Raw genomic sequence first — 27,640 nt, 5'->3', positions numbered from 1 at the left:
AGCCGGGTAAAGGTACGTTGCAGATCTGACCAGAAGATACTTTTGTGAGTTAGTTCTATTTAATCTCGCAGTCTTCCACCAAGATTTCATTAAGTAACATTATATATGAACCTGAAAACACAAAAAGCAGTTATCTGTCCACAACTGTCAACAAGGCACCAGATGTTCTAACAAAAAAGGACATTTGACTTGTTCTGCATAGATAGAAGTTAGTTTGGGGCCAAATCACTTGCATTTTATTATCTAATAGGTTAAGCAAAATGTCTTATCCTTTATTAGATTGATATTGACCAAGAGACATTATTAATCCTCCCCTCACAACCACATGTTTAAATAAATTACATCCCACTGAACATACATAAGACCTACAAACTTTGACAAATTCACATGGAATCATTATGCAACATTTTCATTCTAAGCAGACACTGGAGTGAGGTTCTGTTTACTTTCCACTATAAGGTGGCAGTCACCTTCTGTTTCAAAGTTGAGATTGACGAATGTATTACAGGTTGCAGCCTCTGGCTGATCAGTCTGAACAGCATTCCCTTCCTGTGTCTGGTTCTGTACCTCCTGATATCTTCTTTCTGCTTCCTCAGACATTTTGTTCTCTTCTTCCTCTTCTTCCTCCTTCAAAACAAATCCACACAATGTAAAACTTGGCACTCACTGCTGTTACTCCTACAATACTGGTATCAAATACTGGTATCAAATCAAAACTCCGAAAACTTGGCACTCTTATTACTTTATTTCTGCCCATAATAGTGACCCCCAAGTCCACTGAAGAAAGGCTATCTCCACACTAAGGAAGTCATTATATCCAATCCATCACTTCTACATTCTGGTAGAGGAGAATGTCAAGAAACTGAGTTCCTCTCTGCAGTTTCTTGTTATCTCAAACATTGGTTCAGGCTTTAGGTCAACAATAAAATTTGAACACTGAAAATTAACTTTGCTGTGTTTGCTATGAAGCAAATCCTGGGCCATGAAAACTGAGATGGGGACCAGTCCTTTCAACATCAAAAAACTGTGCAGCCACATTCCAATTAATTATCTAATGAAATTATTGCTGTGCCATCTGTAAGAAAAGGATGCAGATAAGTTCTATCCTGTTAGCTCACTTTGACCCTTGAGGTCACGTGGCTAGCAATGAAGTTGTGGGATTATCTAACATCACCAGGCATGGATCTGATTGTTCACTAAGCCCTGGTCATGTGAGATCCATAAAGTTTAGCCTTTTCAACCTAGTTTTGTGGAAAGTAATTTGACCTTCTCTCATGGCTCCTTAATACATCTTTGGACTTTGCGGTTTATGGGCTAGAAATGCTTCCCTGCTTACTCTGGACACAGCAGACTTTTGAATGATGGAGGATTCCTACTGAAATGGTAACATCTTGTATCTTGAACCAATGTTATTCACTGTGTAGTTGGTTCTTTTCTGGCTTAGGCTTTCTTATTCTAAATCCTCACTGCTATTGTTCTCTTTGAAATATCGTTGCACAATTTTGCAGTGGTGGGATCCAAAAAATTTAGTAGCAGGGTCCCATGGTGGTGGGATTTAAACAGTGGCGTGAAATACCAATGCAGGGCTACAAGTGGCGAGAACCTGACGGAGAAGTGATGGTCGGGCATCATTGAGAGAGGCGAAGGCATTAATAATTTTTCTATTACTGTAAAAAACTCTTACTGTAAAAAAAAGTTCCTAATTTCCGAGCTTCGGTATCACTTTCAGTCCATGAATTTTAAAACTCACTATATAGCAAGTCCTATCCGTCCACTTGTCCAAGCAGAAACAACTTCCTCCCTCTAATTGACTGCCTGTCAAATACTTAATACTTTCAAATACTTAATTTTGTTTCTAGAAATCAAAAGTAGGTTACTTTCCTTAAACAAGGAACTTTACCATATTACTAAAACATGTTTTTAAAACAATGCCCAACAGGGAGAATTATCCTGTTTTTCTACCTTCACTAACCAGCCACATAGGAAACAAAAGCAGGACTTTATGATTTTTTACTGGACCTAATAATGGAATTTCTTAACGAAAAGCAGACCCAATTAGTAACCCCCTCTCGGCACACACAAATAATTAGTAACCTACTCTCGGGAACTGGTGAGAACCTGCTGGATCCCACCTCTGTTTTTAAGTAATTCCTTTTAAGTATATTTTGTAGTATTTTTGTCTTCAAATGGTCTGGATCCAATTCCAGTACCTAAACTATGTAGGTACACCTACCAAGTTAATTGTTCTGTGAAACTCATGCTGCAAGTGGTCTATCTTGCCAGGTGACACTCTTGACTTTAACCCCAAGAAGGTTCAAAGCTTGCCCCTTGGCTGTTTGAGTAGTGAAAAGGGGCTGGTAGCAGCTACCAAGATTGAGATGTCAGGACACACAGGTTTTGTAACTTTGTGTTTGACCCTAAAAGAAAATTCCCTTGGAATTTCTCCACAGAAAAAGTGGGGAAAATCATGACAGGAACATTCTGAGCTTGCTTCCCTCACATAGGGCTGGGTGCGTGCCGAAAATCAAATGCCAAAGGCTCTTGTTATTCAGTCCAGCCAGAACGTTGGAGCCTACAGCTAGGCACAAAATCAGCTAGAAGGCAGAAGGCCGCCTAGGCAATCAGAAGCTTCTGCTCCCTTTCTTGTTTTTTTCTGTGGTATTTTTTCTCTCAATTATTAAACCAATTTTGGTCCCCAATGGGAAGAAAAGCAGGATATAAATACAGTTTAAAACAGAATAAAGGAAAATTACAGAGGCAACGGCTAAACCTAATTTACTCTACAAATATATTGACAAAAATACTAGATTACATTAGTCAGAAGGAGTTACATAGAAAATGTGTGTTTTCTGTAACACAGGATCAAATCAGAGTAAGTGGGAAAAGTACATATAAATGTAGCTTCTCCTGTAAATAACTTGTCTGGGACTACTTTGCTCCAAGTCTCCCATTTTAAAAAAACTTATCCTGACAAATGGACTAAGGAGAGGGTCAAAGTAACATAGATTTATGTGAATTGGCAGAATAAAAACTGAAACATGACACTTTAAAATGCATATAAAAATCAGGCTAGCATGTTGATAATGCCTATCTGACAAAATGTACACAGAGAGAGACACACCTCTTTCTTCATCCTGTAGTATTCATCTATGGCATACTGGTATTTTGGTGTACTGATTCCCAAGACAGAAGCGATCTTTTCCCCAAGGAAGTCACACACTGAATAAATAAAATTATGCATATTTAGCAAGACTTAGGAATCCACTTTAATGTAGCAGATCATATCTTAAACACATGTACAAGGATGAATGCTGCAAAGATGTCACCTCTTTAGATTATAATTCAATTTTTAAAATCCAAATTTCAACTACAACTGACCAATTAGACATTTTTTTTTCATTCAAGAGAGAAATTTGTCCAGGCATTTCCTGGAAACTGCCCTAGAAGTATATTTTTAAAAGCACTTCAGAAATGTTCCTTTAATGAAACTTAGAAAGCAAATGACCCGGATCATCTTACCTCCATTTTTATATGATAAAATGAAACCCAAAGCATTCACATCTCCTTAAAAGATTCAGAGGCAGTGAATGTCTGAATCTCAGTGCTAGAAGGTAATATCACGGGAATTTCTTATCCATAGCACAGAGACTGCAGTTCACCTATCCTTCAGTCTCTCCAGCAGCTGCAGTCTCAAAGTGGGAAGTACCCTACAACTGCAAGCCCCACTGCCTTGCCCATTTTCCTGAATCATGGAGCAAGTGCCACATAAGGGAACTGTGTCATGTCACAGCTCCCCATGCAGCTCACAAGCCGCTGAGTATTACTGTATTAATGTTGAAGGGTAAGCACTGAGCTATGCAGATTGTGTCTGCACAACCAGTTCATGCACATGAATTTTACCGTTTGGTCACCCTTTTACCATTTTGGTCACGTTCCTCTAGACCTGTTCCAGCTTGTCAATATCCTTCTTGAACTGTGATGCCCAGAACTGGACACAGTATTCCCAGTGAGGTCTGGCCAATGCAAAACAGAGTAGTACTATTATGTCCCTCAGCCTAGACACTATACTCTGGTTGATCCAGCCAAAATCACATTGGCTTTCCTGGCTGTCACAACACATTGAATGGTAGCAGTGTGAGGCAACAGCCAAGAAAATAAGATTCTGGACTGCATCGACAGGAGTATAGTGTCTAGATCAAGGGATGTAATAGTACCACTTTATTCTGCCTTGGTCACACCTGAAATACTGTTCTGAGCACCACAATTCAAGAAGGATATTGGTAAACTGGAATGGGTCCAGAGGAGGGCACCCAAATTGGTAAAAGGTCTGGATTCCATGTCCTATGAGAAGTAGCTTAGGGAGTTTAGTCTGGAGAAGAGAAGGTTAAGGGGTGACATGATAGCCATGTTTAAGGGATGTCACGTTGAAGATGGAGCAAGCTCGTTTTCTGCTGTTCCAGAGACTACAACAAGGAATTCAAAGTACAGGATGGATTCAAAGTACAGGAAAAGAGATTCCACCTAAACATTAGGAAGAACTTTCTGTCAGCGCTGTTCGACAGTGGAATTCACTGCCTTGGAGAGTGGTGGAGTCTCCTTCTTTGGATGTTTTCAAACAGAGGATGGATGGCCATCTGTCAAGAGTGCTTTAATTGTGTATTCCTACATGGCAGGGGGTTGGACTTGATGGCTCTTGTGATCTCCTCCAACTCTATTACTCTTTCTATTCCCATCTGTAAATGAGATCGTTGATGATGCCACCACTTTCCAGATGGGTCACTACCCCAGTGTTGATGCTGTTGCAAAGTGGGTTTTCTCAGCTTTCATAAAGCATTATGGGACATTCCTGCACATCCTGGGGTTTCACAACCTCTTTTGCTTCAATGTTTTGGAAAAGATCTCAGCAGAACCTGGACTGATATCATATGGGCAGGTAAATCTGGATTCTCTTGACCCATATTGCAACCGTTTTCTCAATCCCAGACCCTATAGCAGCCATCCACCCCATCCAGTTCCATGGGGGGTTTTACAGGATTTTAAAAAATGAAAATTGGCATAGCAGTATAACAATATACCACTATGTCAATTACAAGTTTTAAAACCTCAAAAAAACCATCGGTAGGACAAGGTATGGCTTCTGCAGTGTCTAGGGAAGGAGAAAGGTAGAGAAACTGGCAGCTTGAAAGAAGCATTGCTGTTCCACAACTCTGGCATCCTCAGCATCAATGGGACTTCCATCAGCCCTTGGTAAGCTGCAATACTTTGCAGAAATGGGAACTTCCAACCCTTACTTCTTTCTGATGATTAAGGAATGAAATGTGACTAGAGTTTTTGGCATGCCAATATCCATCACCAGGGGACCAAAAAATGAAATAAAGCTGACATCAAAATGCATGCACACTTGCTTTCTTCACTTTACAAGATTTGGCCTAACATAGCATTTACATGGGTAGGCTAAATCAGGGGTCCCCAACATAGTGCCCACTAACACTTTACCTGGCACCCATGGAGTGTTTTCAGAAAGTGGGTGGGGCCAGGCAAGGGTCTTGTGCAGCACAGCTTCTGACTGGCCATTAAAGATCTGACTGGCTGTGCAGATGAAAATGTTGCTTTGGTGATGACTGGCACTACAGTGTTGGTTTTAAGTTGGTTTCTCACTCCTTTTTCCACAGTGTGTTTTTAAAATTACCACTCTACTTGAATTTCCTCTTGGTGTATGTGTGGCACAGCCTCCCATAGCAGCCATTCTGCAGTCGGTTCCAACTCTTGTGGCAGTCGGTTCCAACTCTTGTGGTTGCATCCACCACCCTGTCTCAGAATTATAAAGGTTCCCACAGGTTTAAAATTGTTAAGGACCCTGGCCTAATAGACAAAGTGAATAGACCAATACCTGAGAGTGTTGATGTGGCAACTCTTAACATATGAAACCACAAGTAAGGCCCCCATGTAAGCGTCGTCTGGGGAAAAAAAAAGGTAAATATTTAATTGTGTTTATTTGTTCTATTCATTTGACAATATATAAAAAACAGTACTTTTTCATGAATTGAGGAGACTGTCCTTGACAGCGTGCTACAGGACTGAATAGTTAATGAATAGCTAATGAATAGTTAATGAAGTTCTAGAATCCTCTCCATCTAATGCTTCTCCTTTCATTCAGCAAAATGTACCACTTGGAATGTCAGACTAAGATCTGGGAGACCCAGGTTTGGATCTTTAGCCTAAACTACCATACAGGGCTCTGTGAAGGCAAAAAATAGAGGCAGGGGAGCAACATAAGCCATTCTGAATTCCTTGGAGGGGAATTGAGATTTTTTTAAAGTACAAAATAAAATAATAAATAATTCACATTACTAGATTTACTCTGAAAAACTCTGAAATGTAGTCAAAGTGCTGTCGTTATAGGAGCTAGAGAACTGCTAGACATGCCCACTATGAATATTCTTGGCAAAGGCTATACAGTTTTTGTAGAACTGAATCTCAACAAGAGACATTTTTCTCCCAGATGGCAAAAGCACAAAAGGCAGGCGCACCACAAAAATAGAGAAACCAACATAATTTTAAAAAACAATCCAATAGATTGAGGAATGCACTGTCTAAAGCTTTCACGGCTGGATTCAACTGGTTGTGATGGGTTTTATTTTATTTATTTTATTTATTTTCTTAAACTTTTATACCGCCCCATCCCCAACGGGCTCTGGGCGGTGTACAACATAAGAAATGACAATGTAAGATAACTAAACATTTAAGAGCAGCAATAAAACCGTAAAAAACATTTTCTGATAAATATACAATTGAGGAGGCTTTTTCCCCTCAATATACAATTGAGGAAGCCCAGCATTTCCGGGCTGTGGGGCTGTGGTAGATCTTGTTCCTAACGTTTTGCCTGCATCTGTGGCTGGCATCTTCACAGGTGTATGACAGAGAGAAGTCTGTTAATATTGTGTCTAGTGATGAGGAAGGGGAATCGACTTTAGTAGAGGCACATATTGTCCATCATGTCCCAGGGTGGGGAACCAATCAGTGAAATGTTTGGGCGGAACTTGCTACGCAAAGGTGCGATTGAGCGCATTGTACATTGCGGTGGAGTTATCAGTCCATTTACATTTGTAGTCGCATTTGCATTCTTTGCAGCAGCAGTATTGGTGAATGCAAATCATGTGTCCAGGTGGAGTCCATTGTCCATGAACTCAGCATGCCCTTGGCCTGATGCTGGTATTTTTAAGTACTGGTAGCCAAGCTTTGTTAATTCTCAGAGTCTCTTCTTTCTTGTTGAAGTTATCTTGGTGTTTGTGGATTTCAATGGCCCCCCTGTGCAGTCTGACATAGTAATCTTCCGAACTGTCCAGAATTTCAGTGTTTTCAAATAAACATTTTATTTGCTACTAAACAAGGTGGTGTGGTATGTTGCTGGATACTTGTCCATACTTGGACATTTCCAGTGGTGGATGTCCCCTTTCCAGGGGGAGGGAGTACTGCAGGTGGAAGTTCAATGATGCAGCAATGGGTGGCTCTGGAAAAAGGACATCTGGGGATGTGGAAAAGGGCATGGGTGGTCAAGTGACATCAGGTGCTGGCAGGGGTGGGATTAGACAGACCATTTCTGGTGACTGAAAAGGGGGTTGGCCAAATATGCATAATAAATATGTGAGGTGTACCCGATGACACGGAAGACGGGGGGGGGAGGGTAACTGTTATGCCCCCACAGAGGCTTTTGTTATTTCCCCATTAAGCTTTAGTTTCCCCATAGTTAGCACGGTTTCAGTTCATTGTTAAGTCTTCTAATGGAGGGTATTTTCATTAGCCCCTGTCCCTTTAAGACATTTCCCAATAGGCAGTTTCCTTTCTTTACCCAGCAATCCCCTGTTTTAGTTCTAGCCAGTCAGTCTGAGGGAGGTGCTAAGGGTAGCTGGACACTGGAATATTTGTGACATCCATATTATTATATGGTGGCCATTAAAAGCTACGTCATGTTTCAATACAGTTAAAACTAGAAAAAGACTTGGAAAGAAACTGGAAAGCGAAGCAGAAGACACGAGTGGACTTTCTTGACAACAACCAAGAGAAGACACAGTCTGCGACAGCTTCAAACCTGCTCAAGAATTCGTAAGGTGACTCTGACTTAGATAGACCCAAGGGAGGAGTTAGGGTCTTGTTTCTCTCAAGTAATAAACCTATTGTAAGAACTGTTGAACCTGGCTTGGGTCTCCCCCACTCTGTCCTAGTCAAGGACAGGGCATCTCAAACAGATTCCTTTGTGGGGCAGAACAGTAATGGAACGGTCATAAGTGTAGTCGACCCACGTGGTCAGCGTAAGAACGAGACGAGACGCGGAGATAACATCTGGTGGAGATCGCCAGCTGTTCGAGGTCCGGGTGGTTCTAGCGAAGCCCCGCTGCGGCTGGTTCCTGGCACCTTTTATTGTTCTATCGGGCGTAGAGTGGAGGACCGGGGAGTTCCGGAGAGCGGGAGGCGAGGTCGAGATCATCATGTGATGCATGATTCACCTGGCTACGTATGGAGAGGAGCGTAGCCGTTTGAGCCTAATCTCACCGGGGCAAGGTGACCATTGTCCCTGCTCGTGACTGAGCCGACAGTTCATGACCCGTGACTCATAGGGGATGAGGAGGGGGGTGCGGTGGCGACCAGAAGGTCAGAGGTCCGCTACGCCCCAACGTTTCTACTCACGGTGCTGCTGGGTCAGCAGTGCATTACTACATCTCTCCTTTACATTTTAGCTGGACCAAATGCTATGCGATTTAAAGGATTGCCCTCCGGGCCGGCCTGGTCAAGCTGACCGAGCTGCTTGTGTAACATTGTGAACTGGTTGTAAGTAAGGGAAATTCGAGGGGCTTTACACACGCTACAGGCAATTATTAATACCACATTGAACGCAAACAGCATCCGATAACGAGGCACACAATTAAACCAATGCAGAGCTGCACAATACATTCAACTATCCTCCCGCAGCCAGCTCCAGAGGGCTGGACGACTAATGGGGCAAAACATATTTCAGATTACTTTCATATGAATCAACTAAGAATTATCAGAGAGATTAAAGCAACACATATAATGGCATTCTCACAGCTTTGGTGATGGCAAATAACAACAACAGTCAATGCATGTACGACATTCAAAGTCGCTGGACGGCTCTTGCTGCCTCGAGGCCAGGGCATCCAGGGCAATGAAGGTGGAGTTAATGGACTTCGCGAAGGGCATATACAACTACCAATAGCTGTCTTGGTGTTACAGGAAACAGTCCGGGCTCCTGGCCAAGGGAAGTTACAGGGAGACAAACCCGCTGAGAGGTATGCACCGCTCGGCTGAGGAGGATCGAAAAGACAGAGCTGAGCGTATGCTACAACCGGCCCTGGTGGAGCCCGCAGGGATCGCATGGTGAGGCGGTAGCAGAGAGCCCCAGACAGACAGGTGGAAATGCAGCACAATAAATAACATAACTTCAAAAAATTAGGGCATGCAATAAATTTAAACAATAAATCATGGCTAAATGATACATAGGCTGGATGATGTACGGAAGGAAGGCAAATCTGGTTGCATAATTCGTCCAATGCATGGCTCTTTCTGTTTGACTACCAAAACTACAGAGTGGATATGCGTAGAGTCCATGGATTTCTCAAGATCGAGAGCTATTGATAGTCTCTAGCATTGCAGGTTCAGTGATTCTCACGAGCAAGGTTGTGAGAGTAGTCATGGTTCAATAATATTCGCCGCTGAAAACAGCGAGAGTCTCCAAGGGTTAACCTATCAGGGATGTTCCCGGCCGTAATTCAAATTCCAGCCGGGGCTGGGAGGAAAAGAGGATGGCGGCCAGATGAAGATCCTGCAGGGTGACCGATTGTCACCGGGTGGGGTAGTTGTGCGAGTAGCTGCTGATGGCTGTGAATCAAGAAATGCATAGCCGCAGAGGCTGCAGCTTTGGGATTCTGGCAAGTTTAGAGGCGGCCGGGCCAAGCGCGGAGTCTTCGATTAGGCTGATCGTGAGCTCTGGTTTCTTGGCGGATCCTCTGGATCTTCGGTCGCTCCGATGCTGATTGTGTCTGCCAGCTTATGGACGGGTAATTCCGGGGACCTGTTCCATCTTCGCTTGGCATCGCTCGAGCTGGTCGGACATGTCGGGCTAAACCCAGAGGACCTGTGGGGAGAAGGACTGGAAGCATTACCCCCCCTTCCCGTGGTTATGAGGGCTCGGTCCCCAGGTTCGGATCTGGGAGCTGGCGTAGCAGACCTTGGGCGGGGAGGGTCTGATCGTTCAGCGTCTTTTCACGGGTGATCTGTTGCCCCTGATGGTAGGGCCAGCAGATTTAAATGATTGATGGTGAAGAGCACTTTGATACCGTCTGTTGCATGTGGCCTAAATGGGGGGGGCTACCTCCCCTTCTTTGGTTTGTTTGGCCAGAACTTTGAAGGCGATTTGCTCTCAACCATTGCTTGCCCGGGTGCTGTTGTAGGGAATCGCAGGTTGAAGCTAACGGTGCATTCCCCAGCTGGTGCAGAACTGGAGCATGGCTGCGAGAACATGCCACATCCCGCTTTAGGCGGAGGGGCAGCCTATAAACGCCATGCACAAAGAGGTGCTGGATGACGCATCGGTGGTTTCACCGGAGTGGGGTGGCCCAGACGAATTCCAGTATACCCAGTTACGCAGGTGCTTCCAGGGCTAGGGCAGGGATCAGGGTTACGCCCACTACGTCATTTGCCAGGGCCCTCCTCGGATTTACCCCGGTCTGACGAGGCCAAGGCGATACTTGAGCAACAAGATTTAACCCATAGATTGTGCCTGGCCGAGGATGCCACAGGATCGGCGAAGTGCTTTCGCCCCTGGTGGAAGAAATCGTGATTGAAAGGGTCGGAGAAGAGGGTGGAGATGTGGGTAGCACTGTTCAAGGCCGCTGGTTCCCCGCCGAGGGGCCCGAAGCCGTGTGGCCGCGCATGTGGCCTACTTCTAAGCATTGAGAGGTTCTGGACGTGCTGGTAGGTTCCGTGAATGTCAGGAAGAGACTCATGAGGTTTGGACGATCTGGGGCCACGAGGGCTCCGGTAGGTGGGCTTGTATCACGGCGCTTACGTATTGGGAATCGCACCAAAAGGTTGAAAGGTTGAGGGAAGGTTTGAAAGGCCAGAATGGCTAAGGGCGAAGTTCGCCTCGCTGGATGAGGCTTACGGGCGTAGTAAGCGGCCCGCCATTGGCCATTTTGTTGAAAGGCAATGATGCCGCCACAGCTTGCCCCCGGCCGGCTAAGATGGTAGCGCCGGAGGACAGAGGCCGCCAGCCTAACGACAGGGGTAGAGTGGAGGAGAGGAGGCGAGGGTCTGGGGAGGTGGAAAGGATCTCCCCTTAATGCAAATCCTCCAGGCCAGCTGGAGGGGTGAAGAAGCTGCCAGATGCTGGAACTCTGTCTGTTTAGAGGCAAGACGCATTTTTCGGGGTCCCATCCCACCATTACCATAGTGCTTTCGACGCCTTGGCTGATGAGATCTGGGCGTAAAGCTGGCCCGGTGGAGAGATTTTTTGGCGGGCACATGAGTGTAGGTGGTATCATCTACCAAGAAGGTTTGTGGCGGTCGAAAGTGTACCCCAGGACTGCTGGGGAGAGGGGTGTTCAAGAGGAAGAGGGAGAGAGGCTGGATCCTGAGGGGACCGCATCCACCCATCGGGCGGCTAGACCTTTACTGCCCAAAGGCCCTTGTGCTTTTGGCATGGATCCTGTCCCCTGGGTTTTGGCTTACGGGAGTAGCGAACAGGGGCTGAGCAAGGAGGTGGTGAGGGCAAAGAAGGGACGGACTCCAGTTGAGGGTTCCCGAGCAGCTGCTGCAGCTGGAGGGGAGTGTGGGCGGTCTGGACGGCATCTCTGGTATGACAGCGGAGTAGGAGGAGGAGTTTATGCCCCAGGATACAAGAATGGCTCACTTTTGTCTTCGAGCCGGTATGCAGTCTGACTGTTTAATGTACGCCGGCCAGCAGCTGCTATATCCACTGGCGTAGGGATGGTCAGGCAAGACAGGGGATATCATCCATGTAATGATGATTATGGCTCCGGATGCTTTGGCTTAAACGGCTATAGGGCGTGATGGACAAAAACTGACACAAGGTGGGCTGTTGAGCATTCCCTGGGGCATTACTTTCCCATTGGTATCTGGGCCGCGGGCTGCTGGATGATTAAGCACCGGGCAACGGAGTTTAAATGTACTCGGTCTTCGGAGAGAGGGGAATACAAAGAAAACAATCCTTCAGGTCATCAATCGACCTGGTAGTCCGAGGATAAGGTTGGGGCGGCAAACCGCATTGAAGAGGCCCGCGGTTGATGCAGGTATTGCTCTTGAGATCCTGTAGCAATCGCCATCGCCACTCTTCTTTATCACAAAGACAGGCTGCGGTTCCATGGTGATGTTGAGGTCTCAATGCCCGCAGCCAGCTGTTCCTCCACGAGTTGCGCATGGCAGTCAATTTTTCTGGGCAGTGGCCACTCGTCTTCACCCACATACTGGGCTCGTGGTCCGCGTGAGGGAGGGCAGTGGGCTGGCTTACTCGCCGAGCCTCCCTATGGTACGGGGAGGGCGTATGACCACGCCCGAAAGTCCTGGGGCTTTGGTGTGGCCTGCCCTCCCTCTTCCCAGGTGCGCAAATGTGCCCCAGCCGCCACTGATCAGGCCGCCCGGGTCACTTCGGCCGGCTTTAATGTCGGCCTCTGCACCCCAGTTTACCTGGGCCTCTGAACTGTGTGAAGGGCGTATGGATGCTCTTGGGCCGTAGGAGCCCGCGCTGCTGCTGCCCTCGCGGAGGCTCGCTCCTGCGCAGGATGCCACCCACCACATTGGGGTGTACGCTGGCCCGGGCAAGCGGAGGTCAGGCCCCGCAATAAGGGATAGTTCTGTTTAAAGGTGGAGAAGGCCCGGGACGGCCTCTGGGGTTCTTCCCCTGGGGAGACTCCCCTCAGTTGCAGCCCCTACTGCAGCCTGGCAATCTCTACGAAACCGACTGGTGGCAATTGGAAACATCTGCCTCGGGCTGTTTCCTAGCAATGGAGAGGGCTGCGCCAGGAGGTCCGCTAGAGGATCGGCTGACCCGATATCCTGCGCGTTTTAAGCATGTCGCTGTTCAGGTTCCTACCTATACCTGCATTGTTACGGCATTCAGCGGATGCTTTCCTGGCAAGACGCTTTAAGGAGCTCGCCTCTGAGCTTCCTCGTCAACTCTGCCTTTTGAGAGCTTCCTGGAGCCTGCTCACAAACTCGCATAGGGTTCTTGGCTTTTGCCGGATGGTGGAGGAAGCCTGAGTGGCTGGCCGGCATTGGGGAATCCTTGACAAACGCCTTTGTAGGCGACTCGAGGCGCATCGTATGATGGCCTCAGGTAGGACAATCTGATTGCTGGGGTTGCCGGCGCATCAAGCCGAAGCTAAAGGGCGGTGGTATTGCACAGAGGCGGCTGCCTGCTGAAGCACTGCCATGAACCGCCCTGATCACAAATTGTGCAGGGCCCAGGAGCACGCGGAGCAGGGTTCTCCAGTCGCCCGAACCATTAAGTGATTCCTCACACTGCCTTCTCTAGCATGCCTCACATAGGGACTGGTGACTTTACGCCCTAATCAGCTTTTACTGAGCCCAGTGAGGATGCTATAGCTTAAGGGCGACTCGACAACCGCCGGACAACGCATCCTCTCCCTCGTATCTGTGAAATGGACGTACACAATGCGAGAATATCGCGACCGTTCCGCCAGGCTTTGCAGATCGTGGCTACACGCTTCCGCGCAGAGTTTGAAACCCGCCATTACGTACCGACGGAGGTGCGTATGGAAATGAAGGCGGAGCAGGGGAGGGGCGCTGAGCCGCTGAGAATGGAAATGGGCTAAGGAGCAAGAAGAGGACAGGCGCCCAATTTAGTGGATAGAGAAAAGTACCGCTGAAATTGAAGGTGAAAGATCGAAGGAGGGCTGCCTACAGCAAGGGAGCAGGTCTGCAGGCTGATGGCGACATACAACATTGTGCCCCATCGCCAGTAGCAGTGACATCGGGCGCTACGAGGCTCTTGCAGCGAAGAGGCGCCCGGATGTTTTCCAGTCCTAAGATTCAATGTCCCCTCTGGGTACCATATGGACACTGAGCTTCAATCTTCAACCAATTTGCGCAGCTCTTCTTTACGGGGACCTTCGCCGCATTTCGCTTAACGCTTCAGTTCATTAACGCATTTGTCATAAGCCCTGCTTTTAAGCCCCATACTCACCGTGTTCCGGGCGACGCAGAGAGTGTCCTAGGACGCTGGTTCTGGATGCGCCGATCTAGAGGACGGGCGATACCGAACGGTGGTCCCTGGATGCTTTCTATCCAGCTGGACTTCGGCATCGCTGCCCTTCCTGCGCTTAATGTGAGCAGGTGGAGGTTCGAGGATTCCCGGTTTCGCACCAGCTTGTAGTCGAATCTAATGGTCAGCGTGAAGAACGGTGACGCAGACGCTGAGATAACATCTGGTGGAGATCGCTATAGCTGGAGCCCGAGGTCCGCGGCTCCGCTTAGCCTCCCGCTGTTGGTTCCTGGCACCTTTATTGTTATTCTATCGTATGCAGGGAGGGAGGACCGGGGAGTTCCGGGAGAGCTGAGGCGGGAGGCCTGAGATCATCATGTGATGCATGATCTCACCTGGCTACGCGTAGCGGAGAGAGCGTAGCGCCTGAGCCCAATCCTCACCTGCTACAAGTAAAGACCATTGTCCCTAAGCCCGGTGACTGAGCCAGATAGTTCATGACCCGTGACTAGGGGATGAGGAGGGGGTGCGGTATGGCCTCAGAAGGTCGTGAGGTCCGTTGGCGTCCCAACGTTCTACCACGGTGCTGCAGGGTCAGCAGTGCATTACTACACATAAGAACATAAGAAACGTCATAAGGTCATGACGCTTCTGCTGATGTAAGGAAGAGTGGCCAGATAATATTATTTCTGGTGATGCACCTGGTCACGTCACTTCCACTGATGTATTGTGGTGTGACCAATGTATGAATGGACGGTCACTTCTGATGATATAAGGAGTCCGGCCACATGACATTATGTCAAGTGATGGAAGGGGTGTGTGGCCAACATCACATCTGGTACCAAAAGGGGAAGTGGCCTGAAGTCATTCCTGGTGACATAAGGGGGCACAGCTTCATCACATTAATATTCATAAATATGCAAATTATCTAATTATTCATTGTGTATCCTTTTACTGCTGTGCCCACCTAAACACCAGCACAACACCTGGAGTTTTTCATTGGGTTCCTTTTCCTCAACAGTTCATTTTCTACCACATAAACAAAAAGCTATGAAGGTTCCCTCAACCCATGCAGCTTTTTCACCACCTGAGTCATGAGAATTCAGGCATAGTTTCCACAAAGTATAAGAGGACTACTGATTTCCAGGCTTTTTCTACTGGTGCTTGGTTCAATACTCTCCAGTGAATTCAAACGAAACCTTGTGTGTTACTACATTTACTCAAATGTAAAATTAGTTTTTGTTTTCTAAATATGCCTTTGAAAAAAGGGAGGGGATAGTTAAACTTGCATACAAGTTCCAATTACATCCAATAATAATAACAAATCTTTCAGGGGATAACATTTTTAGGGGAAGGTGTGACATTCAGGGTCCTTTTACTTTCTGTTAAATACAGTACATCAACTTTACAACAGAAGTTGCACTAAAACAGCCAATCTAATAATCATAATATTATAGTCACAGCTAAATAATCTTAACATTACAGTGTTATTAGTGATAATGCATAAATAGCCCTTTGGGGCCTTGGACACTCAAATCTGCAGGACTGCCTCTTCTCCTATGCCCTACCATGACAACATCACAAATCTGAATAGGGCCTTTTATATGTGCCACCATGAAAACAAACAAACACCATCAACAACTGCCCACACTGGTACGTTCTCTACCTTATGGAATGGCCTGTCTCCTAGGGAAGTCAGGAAGGGTCCCACATTTGATATTTCTGTGATCCTAGTCCTATTATATTATTCATCCTATTGATTATACAGACTTATAGTGTGTAATCTTCCTTGAGTCTTAGTGAACCATAAATAAAATAACAAATTTGGAAACATCAGTATGTCTAAACACAGCTCTGGCTTGCATACAAACAGATTCATACATGTTTAGCTGGTATGGGAAAACCTGAGCTCCGGAAGCAGACATACCATTTGAGAGTCTTGGAAGAAAAAAATTTCCTGCCAAGTAAAGCTCGTGTAAAAAAAAAGAAAAGAAAAAAAGAGGAACAATAACTGTTCTTTTGGCACAAAAGCACTCCATGCCCGTTAATTAAGTACAAGGTTGGAAATTACTTTAAGAACCACAATTTCTGTGCTTGTTCAGCTTTCACGAAATCTGTAACATCTGTTCCAGGTGAGAAGAAATAGACTTTTAGAAATCAATGTGTCAAAAGTCAATTTTTAAAACAGCAAATATTAATACTGGACAGACCAAATGATTTAGCCAAACTGCCAGCAAACAAGTGGCTACCGTACCAAGATACCACAATGCACTAAGCTTCTTAAGTTATAATAATACAATAAGGTCGATGTAAGTGTACACTGGGGTAGCCAGAAATCTAGACAGTAAGTCTAAGATTTAGAATCCATTAACAGATACAAATCTATCTGAAACCTTCAGCAGCAAAAGCAGGTAAAATGTGTACCAGTAAACTAAAAAACACCACTAAGCATGTATGCAATATCAAATGCCATGTGACTGTAAGTAATTGTTTGAATGAAGTTAAAAAACAGCAAGAATAACACACAAAAATACAACAAAATAAACCTTGAAGTTTTATGAGTGCAAAAATCCCAACTTCCACCATCAACAACATGTTATGTTTACCTTTTTAATAATTTTGAACTATTTCAAGCTGCCTTGGGAGCCAACATCGGCTGAGAAGCCAATTAATACTGTTTTGTACTAATTTGTATATTATTTGCACTATTACTACGACAGTTCAGTGCCTTCCTTTCACAACGGCAACTTTTGTGCAAGTGGATCTTCCCAAGCAGAAGTATACTTGAGGAAAGTGTCTCAGGTCGGCTTGGAGCATTTATGTATTATACAAAGAATGGGTGTCGGACAGCAATACTGTGAAATTTATTGGAAGCAAACCGGTATTCCTGGCAAGTCTGCATAGAAATATCTGAAACAGAACAGAACTGCAGACATCTCACCCAAGTATGGAATACCTAAAAGTCCATTGATAGAAATCTAGATTAATTACAGAATACCAGATGCACCAGTCCTTAACTTATAGATTTGCTTGCTCTCTATTATTGCACTACTTTTAAAAACAACTGATCAAAAATCTACATTGATAGGAAGAAAGGATAGTTATTCAAGTTACACAAGACTACAATCTATATATATAAAAAGCTAACAGTGACTTGGTTAGTCATGCCCTAACACGGAAACGGCTGGACGGATATCCCCCAAATGTTTACATGACGTCCCTCCTTGTTGCGGGCAGGTAACTGGACCTTCAAATTGCCGAAAGTCCATACCTGAGCCAGGTGAAACATCTTTTTCCTGGTGCACCAGGCTATGAAGCTGGCTCTGTTTAACTGTCACCCTTAGAATGTTCGTCGCGGCAGCATGTTCACTGTGCCCCTAAAGGGTGAGTATGCTCCGCTTAGGAATAACGTTCCGGCGCGCAGGTGACCAGAAGTTAAAACAGTAAATAGAGTAACACTGTTAGGTAATATCGAGTGCCAGTGAAACACATACACACTTTTGCCATGTGAGACGTCCAGGATGAAGGTTCCCCTCAAACGCGAGAGTAACTTTTCTACTCTCTGTGCCTCTACCCAGCTAAGCTACCACACAACACACATACTCTCATAAACATCCAGCTCATCCTCACACACCTCACTCTGCCCCTCCCTCACATCCAAACCACACCACTTTACCCACTTAAATTCTCACCCATATTCCTACTCACAGCTCTTTTACTAAAAAAGCGGGAAGCTGGAGTTTCCAGCACTGCCTTTTTTCTTTCTAAGAAAACTTCCGCGGGGTGAGGCGAACCAAAACTATTGGCTCCGCTTCTTTTGCCTGGGGCCCTTTAAGAACCCAGGGAGCTGGCCTCGATCTGAATGCCTCACCACCCTGCCTCTGCTGCCTGACTGGGATAGCCTCCTTGCCCTAGTTCTGCCTTACCCAAGCCAGGACTGTGCGTGTCAACCAGCCTCATGGACAGCGGGATTCACACTCTGGACAGTTCCGTTGTGGAATGGAAAGGGTTACCTTATACTAAAAAAACAAGACACCACTATATAACAATGTGAATTGAAAAGGGAAGGAGGGATTCCATTTGACCACCCCAAAAGGCTATGCTGCGGATCATTGGACCCGCATGGACATCTGTGTGGGTTGCGGACTGTGATGAGAAGGACAATTGCCACAGCAACGAGTGGCCGGCCCCGCTAGTTACAGATAGATATGGATAACGGCTTCAAATACTGTGAATACTGGAGTAAACCTGCATTTACAGTGAAAATCAGAGTTGCACATAACAGAATACTGACCAGAAGTAAAACATTTTAAGTTCTGCACATCTTAGCAGATATGCTGTAGAGAAGCCAGTTGAGCTCCAAAATGTTAAGATTCTGAATGTCCATTATACATATTCATGTGTAAGCAGCAGCTGTTAGGCTGTATAACATGCCTTTTATATTTACAACTGTAATAATGAACTGACACCAGGGTATTATCAGAACATGAACTATTTGCCTGCCCATAAATCTTACACTTGTGCCAAGACATCAAAGCTCAGTTGGGGATCCTATTTTTTGCTAATTCATTTATACTGCTGAGATGCACAGAAGATACCTTAGGTAATTACAGTCCTTCTCCAGGTGATCATTATTAAAAGAAGTTTCTCTTCTCAAAGAAGACCATAACAAAAGCAAGTGACATCACTAAAGATGCTTTGAGTATTTCATTTTATATATTCATTACAAAGTGTAACAAATGCATTTTAACTCTAGTGCATCGTTTTAAAATGTTCATGAAGTCTACTGCAAAGACGCAGAAAGACACATCGTTTTTTTCCATGTGATTTGAAAATAGTTGCACAGCAACACACCTCCGACTCTTCTTCTTTTATGCCACAATGTAGAGAAACAGCACCGCTCTGTTTTGAGAAAGAACCGCTATTCAGAGGGATGCCGAGTTGTGGCTTTGTATTTCAGAACATACCTAATGCCAAATTCATTGTATTCAGTAAAATATTTTCTTCTTGAGATTGAGTAAACAAGTAGGTAAGGGTTCTGAAGATGGCATCCTAGTTTTAAATTTGAGTGCTATGAACTCCCTGCATTACAAGGATTTTTACAGAAGCATCACAAAGCAGACTCCTGTTAACAGTCCATGACAGTTCTATATAAAAAACCCAGATCTCAGAGAACTGAGCAATTTTACACGTCATATAGGAGTACTATTGTCACTGAGGACACAAAGTACACTACAATACAAAAGTATCCCATTCTACATGTACCAGAAGTTGTGTTTTTGGTCTACCTTTTAAAAAATTAATCACTAGAACCAGTGCCAGATTTACTTATAGTTTTGGCATGCTGAAGCCTAGGGTTTTAAAATCTAGGGAGCCTCCGGCCAAGGTGTATAATATTTTTGACACTGTCATTGGCCTTTCTTACACATGCTGTCATAACACACTGCAGTTTTTAAACAACCCTTCAGTAATTCTTCTTGAACTCCATTTTAAAATAATGATGTCTTAAGCTGATAACTTTACACTAGAACTTATTTCTGAATTGATATTGTCCATCCAGGACTTCATTGAAATGGACCCCATTTTGTGGACCCCATTTTCCTCTAATCATGAGGGTGGGGGATTGGACAGGGCCTCACAAGTGGAATAGCCTAGGGCCTCTCTTCATCTAAATCCGGCACTGACTAGAGTGGTTCTCAACCTGTGGGTCAGTACCCCTTTGGGGGTCGAACGACCCTTTCACAGGGGTCGCCTAAGACTCTCTGCATCAGTGTTCTCCATTTGTAAAATGGATAAATGTTAGGGTTGGGGGTCACCATAGCATGAGGAACTGTATTAAAGGGTCTGGCTTGCATTAGGAAAGGTTGGAGGAACCATTGACTAGAACCAAAACTCGCTCATCCTTCTTCCAGCAAATCACTTCAGTCAACATTTTTTTTTAGGAGAAGTTTAACAAAGCCAGAAAACATGTCCAGTTTAAAAATAAATTTGAATTCAGTACAGAAAAAACAAAATGTTAACAGTCGGAGTTTGTCATACACACCTCTATGTTTATGGCCAGCAATATTGGACTTATTGGCCATTTCAAGCGTTTCCAAAGTAACCTATTCTTTCAGTAATTCCTACCCCAGTTTTGCAAAGGAAAAAGCAAGAGGAAAGGCAGGGTATACATATTTTAATGATGAATGATACTAGCCTACCCATATTGCTGTTTGCGGTTAAGAGAATAGTCAGTTGCCTAAGGCTACACAGCAGATCTACGGACAAGGTGGGATTTAGAACTTCTTCAAAAACTACTTATGATATAATCATTGCTTCTGTTTGTTAAAATGGAACAAAATCAGAACAGATTACAAACTAAGAAACAGATCATACATCATCAAGGAAAAAACCTACTGGATCAACAGAAGGCAAAAGATCTCTTTTCTCCTGCTGTTCATCTTCCTCTTCATCTGTGCTGTATTCTTCCATGGTTTCTCCACTTGCAAAGTGAATGACTCTTCTTGGAATTTTCTTCTTTTTTCCTAAGACTCCAAGTTCCACATTCTCAAAGCCTCTATCGGCATTCGCATGCAACTGTAATAAAAAAGAAACTATCAAATGCAAAAGAAAGAACTGTTTTATAAGACTTATTTTAGGCTTCTAAATGATTTGCACTTCTTGTTTTTTTTGCTATGACCTGAGTTTTAATAATTTGTTAATTTTAATGATTTTATGGTGTTATATTACATTTTAAAATGTAAGGTACCTGAGAAAGTCCAGATAAGAAGTGGCATATTTTTTATGTAAGTTAACAGATCATGATATGATGAGTCAAACAGTTACATATTAAACCCCCAAATGAAATAGTTTAAATACCCGACATACCCAACCCAGGTTCTAAGCAAATTCAGAGAACTATCACTTATCACTTTCATATCTGTATTACAGGTAACATTTTCTCTGCACTCATAACAAGGTAGAGGCTATTTAGTAAGCAGCAACTGGCATGTGATGAAACCACTAAGAGGCTAACAAATAATTAAGCAACTGGTTGTTTACAAGCACCATTTTAACAACCGGTTCTGCCAAAGTGGTATGAACCTGCTGAATCCTGCTAACCTGTATCCCCTAAAGTGGTTCCTGTTCAATCAAGAGGGAAAACATTCCACTAAAGTAAAATAGTTGCTGAATGCACAAAATTATGGCTACACTAATAAGGCTCATAATTACAGAAACATCCAGTTCACAGACTTGAGTTTCAAAGGGTACAGAGTTGTGTCAGTGCAGCACAGTGCTGTTGTGTTAAAAGCACAAAAAGTAATCAAGTGCATTAGTTGGTCCATCTACTGCATACTAGATCCAACATCACTCCTTCCTTCTGCAGCTCTGCCAGATGTAAAGAATTGGCAACGGTACCAAGAGTCCCACAAAGCAGCATTCAGACCCAGGAAAGCCTCAGTTACAAACTTGCCATTCCATACCTGGCATGAGGCCTACACCTCAGCGAGATTGACAGCTTACCCATTCCTCTGATCATGGCTATTTCAAGGTGGGAACCACCTGTCAACCACAAGCTCCATCAGGCAAGAACCTAGACTATTCTCCTGAAATATGGGTAAATTACATATTGGAGAATTGTTTCCAGAAGAACCAGAAGTGGCTCTCAGCTATTGAGTTCCACTACCTACCTTGATTGAACAGGGTCGGGCTGCTTGGTGTAGCCCTGACTATTTGTTGTTCAGCACTTGATGGTTGTCCTGTACATTAAATTTTAAATTAATCACTTGAAAGACTGTCTCCATTTTTTTGTAATCATTTAACAATAAATTTAACATTGGGCAACTGGTTTAGCCAGAAGAAACAGAAAACTGCAAAAGGTCAAGTAACAAAAAACCTGTGAATAGCTGCAAAGGCAGTGAAGCAAAACGCAATAACAGAATGTTAGCACAATGGAACAACTCCTGTTTTATTACACAAGGGTTACCATATTCAACACAGACAATGGCATTATATAAAAGTAAAAAGAACAGAGAGTAATGTATGGTTCCACATTAGCCATGTTTGAGAAGATGGTCTCAGACCCAATGGAAAAGGACATGACATGTGTCAGTCCTTGATATCTCCAGTCAAAGAGATTCAGGTAGAGCAGATATTTCCCAACATGGGCTATACGACACCCAGAAGCACTGCCAGCTGAAGTAGTGAGTACTGAGCTTAATGAGCCAGGGATCTGATTCAGTATAATACAGTTTCCAATATATAATATATGCTCTACATTATAGGGATTACACTGTATATACTTCCTTTGGGGTAGAGCTTAATTTTAAAAAGGCTGCCTAAAAATCATACTACGGCCCTGGAAGCTAAGATTTGTGGAACTGGCCAGTAGTTATGGAAAGACATTCTTACTACACCCAATTGGGTCTAGTTCTTCCTCACCACTATCTTTTAAAAAGCAAACATACTTGGGGGGAAGTACCGTTGATTTAAAATCAATTCTAGGCCTTGATCTAATCAAAAGATTTGAGAAACTAGAATGAAAAATTGATACATTTTGAAACAGGGGCCAATGTATATAAAATTGTTGATATGAATTAGAGAAAAAAACAATTGGGCAACAGCAAATTCTCTTTAAGTTAAGTGTATTGATTTTTTAAAAAATAGGATACGCAAATGAGAAGCAGATGGTTAAGTATTGTAAGCCAACCAGACAGTAGGAAACATACATTCAAGCAAGCAAAAAAGTTATAAATATGGCAATATAGAAATTTGGTACAGTTTACAATAACCATAAATTAATCCCAAACCGTACATATATCTATTATTCTGAAGTTTATGTTAATAGTACAGAGAACATTCCTGTAACTAACAGAAAGTTAAATGAACAGTGGTTGTAATAGATTCCTATTTTGTGTTTTATTCCAAGGAGGCCCTGAGATTTTGTGTGCATAAATTTATACAAGCATGTCAGCAGTGAAATAACTTGAATTTACTACAAAATATATTTCATTTACTAGCCATCCAGAAAAATTTAAGTTTCTAAAACTAATAAACTGCTCCATTAACAGTCTCCTCCAACCTTCTTCTTACCACTATTTATATCAGAGAATGCCTAAACTACTAAGTCGGTATGTTTTAATCACTTGTTATAAAGACTCTGAACAAACATTAACCAGAAAGTCTAGATTTCTATGAGAACCAGAAGTCAGATTACAATTTATTTTGCAAGTATCTTACAAAAATAACCTCTTAGGCATTACACAGGTATTTCACAAAACCACAAACATGGGAACTGTGTCTGCTTTTAGACCAAGGGACGGTAAATTAAATTGCATAATACCAGTTTAAATTTATTTTCCCGTACCTGCACTAACAATTTCATCTCTCTCCCACTTCACAACTATAACTTAAACACTTATATTATTAAATATTTGCCAATGTTTCAGGAACCAAGAACATATGAAGCTGTTTAAACAACGTTGGGTCAACTGATATAAGCCAGTGTCAGCTTTAGAAGCCCTTTTAAACAACTTGCATGTTGTAGGACAACTGCATTTCAATTCTCTCGCCAAGTTTTCACAATTAGTTGAAAGTAAAGACCTGCCTTCATTTAATATTGAACAGACTGATTTGTAACGGGTATTTGCTTACAAGATGAGCCAGGAGAAATCAAGACAGAACACATGCATGTGATGTGAAAACATGCAAGTCCATTGGCATAATAATGAAATGAAATAATAAATGTTATTTGTAAATTCATATTTACACGGAAAACTGTGGCTACTTATGACTGCTTACACAAAATGCTGATATAAAATTTCAGTTATCAGTACTGAAATTTCTGAGTGATGGTGTACTTTAAAACAGGCCTTCATTCCAGCATTTGTGAGAAGAATGAAGTTCATATATATAGCAAAGAGATTCATTAATTTCTATGTAAATAACATTTCCTTCCCCAATAGGCTAGCTGACAATCAGCAAAAACCTATTCATGAAGTTTGTCCCACAAAATAAAGAAGTTTCATGGTTTTAAACATGAAATAATTACACCTCTGATAATGGCAATGCTTTGAGATTACAATGCTCCATTGTTACAACTCAATCAACCATGCCCATTAACTCTTATTAACTTCTACCTTTGAAGAGAGGTGCCCACCCAACGGCCAGCAAGTGAGCAGTCAAAAAATCACCAGCAATTTTGCCACAAAAATCTGTCCAAACTGTAAAAAGGATGAATCACTTTAAAGCACAGACACAGCGAAAGTAGTTATTTTACAGCAGTAGGAACTCTTCCCTGACTCAAAGGGAAGGTGTCTCTTAACCACAGTCCATGTGGATTACAGGTTGGCAAGAAATGCAAAGAAACAGTAGGAGAAAGGGTTTATTTCCTCTTATGGCGTGAACCTGCTTTTAGAACACTCTAAACAACATGGAATGCCAGGGAACACACACATCTTCATAGGGACACATAACTGTGCGAATGTGTGTGTGTGTGGGGGGGTGGGGGGGCGCTAAGGCAAACAAGTTTAATAGAACTGTTTCAACAACAGATAGATTCAGAGAGTGGACGGGCTGGCCTGCATCAGAACAGCCAGCCTGGAGTCCAGCAGCACGTTAGAAACCAACCAGATTTGAGCTTATGAGAATCGAAGCGAATCCAATCTAGTTGTTCAAACAGCAGCATCAAAGCAAGATCAGGCACCGTTCAATGGTCATTGGTGCCACCCCTTTCTACGGTCATTCAAATCAAAGGCTGTAACTCTACTCAGGATCGCACTGTTAAAGCAGCCCCCCTCCTCCAAAATGCGACAAAGGGATAGTTTTTTTAAAAAAAACAACAACCCTGCGAACAGAACAGCAGGGTAATCGAAATGCACAACAGGACTCCCACCCTTTGGTAAGGGTCGTCCGGGATTCCCTGACAGGGCTGGGTGGGGCTGAAGAAGGCACAGCGAAGGACTGGCTTGCAGGAAGAGGAGACCAGACAGCCTTCTTTCCCGAAAGGCTCGCGCGCGGGACTCACCTGCTCTTGCTCCATGACGGCGGAGGAAGAGGCGGCGGCGGGTGAGCAGTAGAGGGTAATGGCAGACAGCCCCTGCTCCATACTCCCCGCGACCCAACGTGAGGGGAAACTGGCGGTGGCTCCCACGAGCTCACCAGGCCCGCACCCTCCTGGCGGGCAGAGGGTCTGGGAAGTGAGCTCATAGGAAGACCGGTCCGCCACTCACGTCCCTCCCGCCTTTCTGTTGCTGGGATACCGGGCAGGGCCTGTGCGCTTCGGCCCCCTAGAGGTGAACAAGGGAGCGACGGTGGCCTTTAGTTGCAATAGCGCCCGGCGGCTTCTCCGGCCCCACGGAGACCAGCCTCGATTTCTCCGGGCAGGTGGATCTGGGGATGCCACCTTCTTGTTGGGCTTGGGTCATTTGCAGGTGCCAGTTTATGCCAAGGCTTGAGGGCAGGCCTCTCGACCTGCTAGGTGAATCTAAACTATAGACTTTAAGTTAGTTCAGTATTTGTTGGCTCCTCTCAAGGAGACCCATCTGGAAATATGGGGACCAGAAGTAATGTCAATCCTAGTCTTAGTCCACACTCAATTTAGTTGCATTATCTGTTGTTTAATACCTCGTTGGGGAGACAAAAAACCTTTAGACACTTTAATATGTTGCTACCCTGGATGCAAACACGAGCCATCTTTTTCTTCCTCTTTACCTACTGCAGACCAGCAGCATTCTAGTACTCTAATGTTTTTATTGTCTTGAGTGTGGCACCTAGTGACAAAATAAAAGCAATAAGCATTTATGCATCTAACCTCCACACAGCTGCTTTTTTCAAACACCAATTAAAAGGGGCAGGTCAAAGGATTCTAGTTTGGGAGAGGGAAAAAGTCATATTTTAGGACGTTACTATGTAACGCTGTATTAATATCAATATTACTTGGTTATCTTTTCCCCTGGCTTACTGAGGTTCTGATCAACAGCAAACATCCACAATCATCCTGTTACTTAAAATACATTACTGAAGTGAAGAATGTGAATTTCTTCCCCTCTATTACCAGAGGTGCTAGAATCACAGAAAATCTTTTCTACTTCAGTTCGTTTTCATTGGGTAGCAGCAGCTCTTGGTGACCTCAGCATGAAACTGAGACTGACAGGAGTCCTAGTTAGCATACTCAAAGAAAAAGGTTATACCAGAGATTTCAACCATAACGCCCATATCCTCCTTCGCTAAAACACCTCTTCCTCAAAGAAAAAAGCCAATCCTTGTTTTTTCCCCACATTACAGCAGGAAATACTTCAAAACAGGCCAGTTGTAACAGCAAGGCACACCCATTCAGAAACTACTGCCTCCCTCGCAGCAATGTTCTTGGCTTAGAAACTCCCAATATTGTGTGACTAGGCACAGCCTTTTAGCAGCCATTTTGTGGTGATATTTCCTGTTTTTAACAAGGCCAAGAACTGCTGGGTTAAGATATCCCAGAGCATTTCCAAAGAAGACAAGCATTTGTCATATGGAACTGTCTCTGCAATCACAATGGTTGCTTTTTGTTTTATGAAAAGTTATTTAAACAGTTTATTTAAAACAAGGTAATGAGTTCATTGCCTATCCTTATTTAGCAACAGTGGCTAGTACCAACTCACACTCATGTACACATCAACCGGGGGGGGGGGGGGCGAAATGAGACACTCTTAATGATTTTGTTGACTGTGATTAATAGTACACTTAACTGTTTCTGATCATGATTCTTCTTTTTGCTAAGTCTGACTTTGTGTAAATTGGAACACGCCATGGATCTGCCCTACATAGTTGTCAAGGATACGTGTTGATTATGAACATTTTAATCCAATACCAGGACAAGAATTTATTCTCATCATCCTCCAATGTCAGAAGCATCAGTTACTTTACACTGCAGTTTTCTATTTAAAGGAAAGCATTCAAGTACATGCATCTGTTTATAATGATTTAATTTTTCTAAGAACCCTATACTTGTTCATTGCCTCCAAACACTTTGTGATTAAATCAACTCAGGGGTGACTTTCTTCCTTTCCATATCTCGGTACTAATATAGTTCTAAAAGGCTTAGGACAAAATGCACCAAAAACCAAATGAACCGTTGGATCCATTCCATTATGTAGCCAGTGTTCAGTGCAGATCTCCAAAATGGCTACATATCAGCTTCTGAGCTTTCCTTGTTATGTCACACTTGACAGTGGATCCTAAAAATCAAAGCAACACCTGACCTAATTCAAAGAGCTGTACACTATACTGAAGATATAAGAAGCTTGAAGCTATATGCCAATAAAGGCTTGTGTTGTAAGAAGCTTAAAGATATACATGGAAATCATCAGATCTCAGCCTAGATCTGATGTTGGGTCTTGAGTCAGAATGTACCAACAGAGTAAT

General features: G+C 43.8%; 1 protein-coding gene across 1 annotated transcript; it reads right to left on the bottom strand.

Moving 5' to 3' along the window:
* Positions 1–35: 35 nt before the first annotated feature.
* Positions 36–25,448, bottom strand: FAM177A1 (family with sequence similarity 177 member A1). The gene is made up of 5 exons (XM_048484793.1): positions 25,263–25,448; positions 20,654–20,833; positions 5,891–5,957; positions 3,122–3,219; positions 36–627 (listed from the first exon to the last, which is right to left on the bottom strand). The coding sequence occupies exons 1-5, from the start codon at positions 25,341–25,343 to the stop codon at positions 415–417; spliced, it is 639 nt and encodes a 212-aa protein (XP_048340750.1). The 5' UTR covers positions 25,344–25,448; the 3' UTR covers positions 36–414.
* Positions 25,449–27,640: the final 2,192 nt, after the last annotated feature.

Source organism: Sphaerodactylus townsendi, linkage group LG02, assembly GCF_021028975.2.
Source record: "Sphaerodactylus townsendi isolate TG3544 linkage group LG02, MPM_Stown_v2.3, whole genome shotgun sequence".
In the NCBI taxonomy this organism is placed as follows: domain Eukaryota; kingdom Metazoa; phylum Chordata; class Lepidosauria; order Squamata; family Sphaerodactylidae; genus Sphaerodactylus; species Sphaerodactylus townsendi.
The sequence above is the reverse complement of the archived record's forward strand: the minus strand, read 5'-3'. Positions and strand labels throughout refer to the sequence as shown.